The following is a 10,538-nucleotide window of genomic DNA, read 5'->3' on the forward strand; positions in this document are numbered from 1 at the left end:
ATTCCTCTCTGAGTTTAGTTTCTATAGAAACAAACGGCATCAGTATTGAAGCTCTGTGCAGGGAGATATCCAGGTCGTAATGCGCAAAGGTCAGTGTAGTCGATCCCTGTAACATGGGAGATTTTGACTAATAAACTGTACTAATTGGCCCGACCAAAAATTCTAGAAAAAAATATGTAGATGGGAATATGAGTCTAGTTTCAGGGAAAAATCACGAAACTGATTTTCGAGTTGTGAAACTCAAGATATGATTTTTAAAGCGACTAGTACGCAGATTGTCAGTGTCTGAGAAATATTTTTATAAAGGGTTTAAAGTCTGCTAACACCTCGTGTTCGACTCCGGTGTCGGTCTCGGGTTCGGGGTGTTACAAGGATCCTCTTATTTAAAAGAACACTTGAATAAATCAAATTGGATGCTAAGACCCTCTTATCTCGAAGAAATAAAATGTCACACCCAGTGAGTTAGGATACGATGTTTCAAATCCTCGAAATTAAGCTTGTCTTTTGATTTTTAAAATTCATGCACTTAAGTTTTTAAAAAAATTCAATTATTTGGGTCAAATGAAAAATTGGAACCCAGTAAGTTAGGGTACAATTGCTCAAAATTCCAAACGTAGAATATTGCCTTTATTTCTAAAAATCCTTATCACGAGATAACAAACCGTCATATCCTGTGAGTTAGGGCACAACACTTCAAATTCCCGAGAATAAGCTTTTATTTGAAGCTTATACGTTTAGATTGGGGAAGGGTATTCGATTATTTAGATTCAACGAGGAAAATTGGAACCTAGTAAGTTAGGGCACAATCTTGTCGAAGATTCCAAATATCGAGTACTGCCTTATTATTTTTTAAAAGTTTTTTGGGTTTGGAGTAAAATTGATACAATATTAAAACGATGCATAAAAACATTGATGGAAAACGACAATATAAAAATATAGATAAATAGCTTATAGAACACAAAATAACAATAAACACATCATATACATTATGTAAGAAGCTAACATCAACAATCAAAGACAAATGAATTAAAAGACATATATAACAATTTAAAAAACAAAACAAGTTGAAATAGAATGTAAAAATAATTTAAAAATGATAATAAATGAATTTATAATATATAATGTGATAAAAGAATTTAAAAATCAACAAAATACAAAAATAATAAAAAATAGACGATATATCACAAAATTTAAAATAATATATATAAGTTTAAAATAAACAATATATAAAAAACTCAAAATAAACAATATATGAATTAATTTGTAATGATATAAAATAAAACATTATATAAAACCATATAAAATGAATAATATATAAGATAATTTAAAGTAACAATATATAAAACTCAATCAAGATAAAACTATTTAAAATATGTAATATCAAAAATAATAAAATAAAATTACTTGAAATCAATACTATATAAAATTTTTTTTGAAATAAGTAAGTAAAATACAAATTTGCAAAAGGGATGAAAATAAAATAAATCTCTATACAAAATGATAAATAAATAATCAAGCGAATAAATACTTAATATTAATCAAAGTAATTTAACAGTATGATGATGATAATAATAGAAGTAATAAAAAAAATAATAAATAATAATAAATACAATAATAAAATATAAAAAAAGTCCAATTAATCAATTAAATAATAAAGTAGCAAAATAACTAAAAAAAGGATCGAATTGAATTTAAAACGAAAATTTGGGGTGAAATCGAAAATAAATAAAAGGGAAAGGATCGGATTGCAACACGCAAACGAAATGGAGGGACCAGGAAAGTAAATATCCCCTCCCTCTAAAACGCATCACCTTGCGCGAGGCCAAATCAAAATAGAAGGAAAATTATAAGGCCAAAATTAGAAATAAATAGAACTTAATCGCAAAGCTATAAAAAAGCGGAAGGGCTAAATGCGCAATTAGCCCTTCTGATTAAAAACACGCAGATCCTAGGTTGGAACGGGTCGGGTCGGACGGGCCAAGGGGAAAATGGCGTCATTTTGGTGCATGAGAGGCTTGCCCAAAACGACGTCGTTTTGGAGGCCTATTTAAGGCAAAATTTTTGGAAAAAAAATCATTTCCTCCTCAGTTTTTGAAAAAAAACAAAAACACTTTCACCATTTTCTCTGAAATCCCTCTGAGTCCGGCGAGGCTTTGGTCAGTTACCGTCTCGCCAGCCACCGTTCGCCGATGCCGACACTACCGTCCAATGCGGCAGGGAGGCCAAAAGTCGGTCTTTTTCTTGCGAAGTAAAAAAATATATCTTTCCTCTTTTTAAACCCCTTTTAATATATTTTGATATTTTAATAGTTTTGAAAAAAAATCAAGAAATATTGGTATAGAAATAGTTTCGAAAAAATAGAAAAATGGAAAGAAAAAAGGAAAAAATTTTGAAAAGTATAAAAAATAACCTTCGGTATTCAAGTCAAATTCCTCTTGTTTTTTTATTAAATGATCTCTATTTTTTTCTTGTATTCCAAAATCCCCCCCCCCATTTACACTGTTGATAATGGCTTTATATAGCCTAAATTACAACTATTTTTCAACTATTGAAGGTTGTGGGTGGCGTGGTGGACGTGGGCACTGACGTGGGGCGGACGTGGTGCGGACGTGGCGCGGTGGAGCAGCGCACGACTCAAAGGGGCGCGCGACGTGCGGCGCCTGGGGGCTGACTTGCGGCGCTGGTCTAACTGAAATGTTTTTAAGTTTTGGGCTGGAATTTTGGGTTTGGGTTAGATGAATTTGGGTTATTTATTTGGGTCTGATGTTGAGTTTAATTTAGTTTTAATTAATTGGGTTAGTTTGGGCTTTAATTTTGGCTTGGGCCCTGATTTTTGTAAAGGGGACATCGGACCGTAATTTGATTTCTTATTTTATTTTATTTTTGATTTTGGTTTCCGTATGGGCTAGGGCAAAATTTGAGCCTTACAATAAATATAATCGAAACCTATAATAAATTTATAGTTTAAAAAAACTCTCCAATAACATTTCAACTATATTCATTTATTTATGAGTTTTATCAACTATTATTAATTGAAAAAATTTAACATTTGTCTATTGTATGGATGATATTACTTTTATTTGTAATTAATTAATATTATTGCACGTGAGCTTATTTTCATTATTGAATTATTTCTTTATTGAGCTCATAAATTTTTTCTTGTCAACTTTCACTCTCAAGAATTGCTTTTATTTTTTTTACTGAAAAAACCTTTTAATCCTTATTTATGGTTGAAGGCGTTGTAGTAAATTGTGTTTTTAGATAAATATCTTTCATGAACTAAATAGTAAATATTTACAATGTGACATGTAAATTAAATAAAAAGTAATCCTAATACCAACTATAATTAAACATTTTCCTATCCAAGTTTCCCTATGTTAAATTATTATTTTACAATCTCTTTTTTAAACACATATAGATGTTGAGAATTACAAGGAGAAAGCAAACTTTGATCATACATTTGAGGGTGATCGTTGACCATCTGTTGAAGGACTTGCATTGTTGGGTTCAATTTTGGTCATCACGAAAGCTGGTCTCATTGAAATATCCTCTTCATCATGGTACACATAAGCAAATCCCCCATGCCTAGTCAAGTCCATCCCTGCTGTTTCATCCTCTCTTGAAATCCTTAACAAATTCATCTTTTTTAGCACATAAAACAGTGGCCCCATTGTGGCCGTCACCCACCCTGTTATGACCAATATCTGAATGATTTGAGCCCCTAACAGCTTCCCTCCACCGCCCATGAACATCCCATATGGCCTCCCTGACAGCCCCGGATACACCTCGTTGACGTAGGCCTTTGTCGCAAACAACCCGGTGAAGAGTAAACCCCACGCGCCGCATCCTCCATGTAATTGGGCTGCTTCTAGTGGGTCATCGTACTTGAACTCGGCTGCAAGCATGTTGAATCCAATTAGAACCCATGCTGCTACAAAGCCACATATGATTGCAGCCCATGGTTCCACTACTGAACACCCTGAGGTAATTGCAGCAAAGCCTCCTAATAAACCATTGCACACATCAATTACATTCCAATGGCCAACTAATAGTCTCTTGCTAAACAAGGTTGTAAGAGCAGCTGTGCACCCGGCCAATGTCGTCGTGACAGCTGTCCTCCCTATGGCACTCCATTGTCCATAATAACCTCCACCACCACCATACCCTTTCATGATGGTCAAGAATGAACCTGGGTTGAACCCGTACCACCCGAGCCACAATAGAAATGTCCCGAGCACTACTAATGAGGCACTGTGCCCACGTAACGCCACAGATCGACCAGCTCGATCGAATCGGCCAATCCTTGGACCCTCGATTAATGCACCCCATAACCCGGCAATGCCACCAACCATGTGAACCACACCTGAACCGGCAAAGTCAATCGCACCCGAATCGAATAAAAGGTTATTGGGTCGGATCGGGCTGGCCCACCCATCTCCAGACCAAAACCAATGTGAAACAACAGGGTAAACAAAGCCGGTTAGAAAGGAAGAGTAAATAAGGTAAGCTACGAATTGGGTTCTTTCAGCTATGGACCCACTAGTGATCCCAGCAGCAGCTATAGCAAAAGCCCATTGATAAAGAAAAAAACTATAATCACCATCGGGTGAAGGGTATGCTTTAAGACCAAAGAAATGACGTCCAATGAAACCATTAGAAGGGGCACCAAAGGCAAAGGCAAAACCAAAGAGGTAATAAGAAAGAGCACCGGCTGCAGCGTCAAGGACGTTAGTCAACATGATGTTCATGGTGTTCTTAGCTCTGACAGAGCCAGCACAAAGCATGGCAAAGCCGAGTTGCATGGCGAAGACTAGGTAAGCGGAGAAGAGGAGGTAAGTGTTGTCAACGGCGTGAGTGGCGTCAGAGAGTTGGCTGGAGATGGTGGAGAAACGGGCGCAAAGGAAGGAGGCGAGGGCGGTTGCATTGGCGGAGGAGGAGAGGAGGGGGACGAGGTCAGAGGCCGTGCAAGTGAGGGAATCCATGGCTGAAACAGGGGATGGAAACACTGAGGATGGCTAAGAGGGTGATTATATAGAGCAATTTGAAAGGAATGGTGGACGGTAAGAGACAATGACATTATTAAACTAATATTGGAAATAAATTTTATTAAACTATAACAGAAATCAATCAATTTAAACTACTTTCACATATATTTATAAAAAGAATACATGTTTTCATTATTATAGCAACAGAAAATTAATTTAAATTTATATGAAAATAATTTGAATTATTTAGAAAAAAAAGATAATTAAAATTATGTGAAATATTAAAATTTTGCTCTTCATCTTTTACTTCAGTAAAATTTCAAATAACAATTTTCACAAAAATAATGTTAATTGTAAATATTTAGAATAATAGTAAATTAAAGTTCACATATAATATTATATATTGGATCAAAGTTTATGTAAAATTTTTATATTTATTCATATTTTAATTGGTGAAAATATAATAATATTGCAATTTAAAGTTTTATATAATATCATTTTTTAAACAATTAATTCACTTTTTTAAAATTATTCACTTCCATATAATTTCTCATAAATAATCCACTCTTTTTAATATATATATATATGCATACATAAAAAAATATGCTGTGTATCGCAAATTCTAGTAATACGTTAATCTTATACCTGACACATTATAGGGATTCAAATATTACAACTTAATAGTGAAAAAACATTTTGAAAATTTTTTTTATAAAAGGAGGGGCTAAGAAGAGTATAAGAATCAAACCCAAGATCCAATCTCAATCAATATTTTATTTTAATCAAACAACTGATCATTTTTGGAGTGGAAAAAGAATGAATTAAAAACAATTTTATATTGGGTGGAAAAATATTTGTGAATGATTCAATCTTCAAACAGATTAATGAGTAAATTGACACATTTAAAAAAATCTAAAAAATAATAACACATGTGAAAATATTCTAAAATTCCTTTGAGATATAAACTTTATCCGTGTAGAAAATAAATTATTCTATTTAATTAGTACTTTTTTTAGAGAGAGAGAGAGAGTTGAAATAAGTAAAAGATTAAGTTTCATTAGGCGATGATAAAATTTTGGTAATGAGATAAAAACTAAAATTTATGTTAAAATTATGAATTTACTAAATTAACAGGTGAATGTGTGAAGGAGATAAAGATGAGAATGGAGTGGTGGCAATTTGTACAGCAACCAGTTCTATATGGTCTCAGTCTCAGGCTGTGGAAAAGAAACAAAAATCTCCTTATCCAATTAACACACCACTACCCCCGTATTTGATAAAGTTTCAAACTATTTCTCATAAATATTTCTATAAACTTTTAATTTTTCAAGTAAATAAAAAATAATCAATAATTTTTATATCATCTTTTCTAAAAAAAATTGTATAAAAATTTTAAATTAATTTTACTATTTTAAATATAAAAAATATTTATTTTATATAAAAATTAAAATTAATTATAAATTAAATTAAATAAAATTAAATTTAATTCAACATAATCTTTTAACGTACATTTATAAACCATTCAAAAAAGTCGTCTAACCCTCATCACCAGGGTCACAGGGGCGAAGCTAGGGGGGCTTGCATGGGCTCCGGCCCCCCTAAAATATAAATTTATTCTTTTGACCCTTAAAATTTTTTAAAAATTTTAAATTAGTAAAGGTAAAATTGCACTTTGGCCCCCCTAAAATTATAAAAATTCGATTTAATCCTTTACAAATTATAAAAATATAAACTATAAAAAATTAAAATTTTGTCCGACTCCCCTAAATATTTATTCTAGCTTTGCCCCTACAGGGTCATGCTTTCAGTTCAAGCCATGACGTCGACTACTACAGCTATTATTATTATTATTATTATTATTATTAATTCATTTTAAGTTTGATAATTTTAATTAAATGTTTGTAAATACTTCTCTGAATGTGTGTGCATGTCTTTTTTTTTTAACATTTAATGTTGGTTAAAATATGTCTTATTATATTTTTAGTAAATTTAAAATTTAATATATGTATTTTTATTTATAGAAATTTAATTACTCTATTTTTTAATTTTAAAATTTATGTTCAATTGTAGCACTGTTAAAATTATTTAACTAAATTTAAGTTCATTACAACGTTATTTATTTATAGGAACTTAATCTTTTTATCAAGTGAATATTCTTTTTTTTTTCATTTCAAAATACCATACCAACTAATTTAACAAAAAAAATAATGTTAATAATTGAACTTAAATTTTTCGAAATATAAAAAATAAATAAACTAAATTCATAAAAATAAAAATATATAAACTAAATTCCAAAATTATAAAGAGAATTATTTTAATGTAGATGAATTTTGGCTTAACTTTTAACTTTAACTTAACATTAACTAGTGTCAAGTTTTTTTTTCTATTTAACATATATTTTTATGGAATTTGATTTCCATTATTTAGGCATGATGATTGCACTTATTTCGGCACTCATAAACATTAAAGTAATTTATACAATCAGTCATTCAATTATTAGTGTATTTCCATTTTGTTCAATAAATTTCAAAAACTTTCAATTTTGTTAATAATGTTTTTGATCAATTTTGTTTTGCTCATTTTTTTGTTATGTTGCTAATAAAAATGATGGTGTGATCTTTTTTTAATTGATATAATAATATATTTAGTCTTCAATACTTACATATTTTATTAATTTGGTCTTAATTCTAAAGAATTTAACAAATTTAACCCTTCATATTAACAAATTTTATCAATTTGGTCCTCCAACTCATCTTCATCATAATCAAAATTGTAAACATATAAAAAATTAATTGAAAAATGTTTATAATTCCAATTGAAGTTTGAGATAGAAACATTTTCCAATTAAACTTTGTGATGTGTTTATTCCAATTTATCACGAACATGTGTTTGAGGACCAAATTGATAGAATTTGTAAATACGAAGGGTTAAATTTGTTGAATCATTTGGAATTAGGACCAAATTGATAGAATATGTAAGTGTTGAGGACTAAATGTGTCATGATACCAATTTTAAAAATGTCACGTTTTCGTTAACAATTTAATAGAGAGTGACAAAAAAAGAATCAATCGAAAACGTTAGTGACAAAACTGAAAATTTTTGTAATTTAATGACCTAAACAAAAATACATTGATAATTAGATGACTAATGGTGTAATTTACCTAAATATTGTTAAAGAGAGACTCAGATTTTTTATACTGTTTTGTAGATTCGTTTAAAAAAGAGTTTATATATATATAAAATTGGAGATGGAGAACAAGGTTATTTGGGATTGAATTCAAGCTATCATCCATATAACATAATATTTTTCCCACTAGTGGGGCCAGAAAGTTGACAAATGTCCTATAGTGGTATAGTAAAATATTAAAAAATATTTTAAAAAAGAGGCATGTGGCAATTTTTAAGGTTGTTTGTAGAATAAAAAAAGTATACTATTAATGTATCAAATACTAATATTTAGACTAAATAATAACATTATAAAAATACAAATACCAAATTATGTTAGAAGTTAAAATATAAAGATTAATTTTAGTCACAAAAAAACTATAAAGATTAATTTTCAAATTCAAGCGCATTAGAAACATGAAAACTAAAATTTAACTAACTTATTTGGCTAAATTAACCAAAAGTGTCAATTTTTTTTTAAATTAAGCCTCTAGGCCCTTTTTTTATTTAGGGAAATAGACTGTTTTTAGGAGAGAGAAAGGAAAAGGGCGTCCAACTAGGCGCTTTTCTCTTTCTCTCTCCTAGGGTTAGGGTTTATAATTTTTTATGTTAGGGTTTTGGATTTAGATTTAGGGTTTAAGGTTTTTTGAAAGGTTTAGGGTTTTTAACTGAAATCGCGGAAGTTTATAGGTAGATTTGAGAGGTTGAGGATGTGATAACACGCCTCAGAACACATATATGTCATATGTCATGGCAGGATAAAAACATCACCTCAAAAACTCATCATGGGGAAATCTAGTTTCGAGGTAATAATACTTGATACTATCGGGGGTCGAAGTCTAGGTGGAGGTCCCAGTCGGCACCCGTAATGCGGTCACAGGTTCGAGTATAACCAAGGGGCCAGGTGATAGCCGTTATGCGGTCAGGAGTTCAAGCTTTTTGGATACCCACAAACAATGCCCTATATATATACCATACATAATATTGAGGTCATAATCATACGGAAAAACTCTAGGGACTTCTGGTATAATAAACATAGATTTTTTTCTCTATTTCCAAGTAGTCGATATCTTTGACCTTTCATTCTTATCTGAAAGCTGACACCGAGGTGGACATAAAAGGGCTCTCAGGTGGAGAGCGGATGTTCTGGCATAGTAAAGGTCAAACTCGAGTCAGCATGACAGCGGTTATAGTTATTAATAGGTTGTTTAATAACTACGATAGTCGTAGCCCTGAAAGGAGCGTCACCTTTACTACACCGCAACAGTCACTCTCTGCTTGAGAGTTTTATTATGTCCATGATGGGTCGGCCTTCGAATAAGAAGGAATGTTAAAGGTACCGGTTGCCTGGAAATAGAGAAAAAATTACACTGATTATAACAGAAGCCCCAGAGTTTTTCCGTATGAATATGTCCTCAAACTTCTGTATGGTATTTATAGGGAATTATTTTCGGATATCCAAAAAGATTGAGCTCATGGCCACGTAATGACCATCAACTGGCTCCCCCGTTATACCCCAATCCATTACCGCATAACTATCGTCGATTAAGACCTCCACGTAGTCCTCCATGCATAAAGTAAAATCACCCCGAGACCCAACTTTCTCAGGATATGTTTTGAAGGTAATGGTTTCATCTCGATAGAACATATGAAATGTGTGTATCTTGAAGCAATATCGCTTCACCAATAACTTAAGAATACCTTAAACATTAAGAAAATATTTTATGGAGAGGGAGGAGAAGATGTTTAAGAGACGATGAAGCTTGGTATGTGAGACCCCTTTTATAGGCGTAAGGAAGGGTTGGTTTGCAAAGTAAAATTTTTCTTTCATTGAAAACGCACTACAAGAGTCAAAAAAAAATATTCGAATCATGGTTAAAATGGTTGAAAAATAGGAAGCATTATACACCTTTAATGTCTGGCAAAAAAAAATGTTAGAGAAGGTACGCTTAGCTGAGGTAGCTTTCTCTAACATTTTTCTTCTACTATTGTACATTGAAGTAACTTTTGCATAATACCTGGAGAGCCCGTTATGAGGTGTGCTGAAACTATGACTTCTAAATGTGTTTTGAATACTTCGGTGCACTTGTATCATACAAAATTCAAAAAATGCATGCATTTATGAATGAATTTCGAAGCATGTATTCCCTTTCTCCCTATATTATCTTCCTATAAAAGAGACGTATTTTTCATAACTTAGACACACATGAAATAAATATCAAACATCAAATAGATTTCTTGTGAGAGTTGTGTGTACTTCTTTGGACATTCCTCTACTTATATTTTTTCTTTTGTTAATCCAATTCATGATCGATATTGAAATGAGTCAACGATTGAATTTTGTTATTTACTACAACGGTCAAATCTGTAGTATCAGGCTCAGGGTGG

At 31.7% G+C, this 10,538-nt stretch overlaps 1 protein-coding gene across 1 annotated transcript; it reads right to left on the reverse strand.

Moving 5' to 3' along the window:
• Positions 1-3,313: 3,313 nt before the first annotated feature.
• LOC107892566 (ammonium transporter 1 member 2) lies at positions 3,314-5,088 on the reverse strand. The gene has a single exon (XM_016817636.2). The coding sequence runs from the start codon at positions 4,980-4,982 to the stop codon at positions 3,453-3,455; it is 1,530 nt and encodes a 509-aa protein (XP_016673125.1). The 5' UTR covers positions 4,983-5,088; the 3' UTR covers positions 3,314-3,452.
• Between the last annotated feature and the right edge of the window lie 5,450 nt (positions 5,089-10,538).

This window comes from Gossypium hirsutum, chromosome A11, assembly GCF_007990345.1.
Source record: "Gossypium hirsutum isolate 1008001.06 chromosome A11, Gossypium_hirsutum_v2.1, whole genome shotgun sequence".
Lineage (NCBI taxonomy): Eukaryota > Viridiplantae > Streptophyta > Magnoliopsida > Malvales > Malvaceae > Gossypium > Gossypium hirsutum.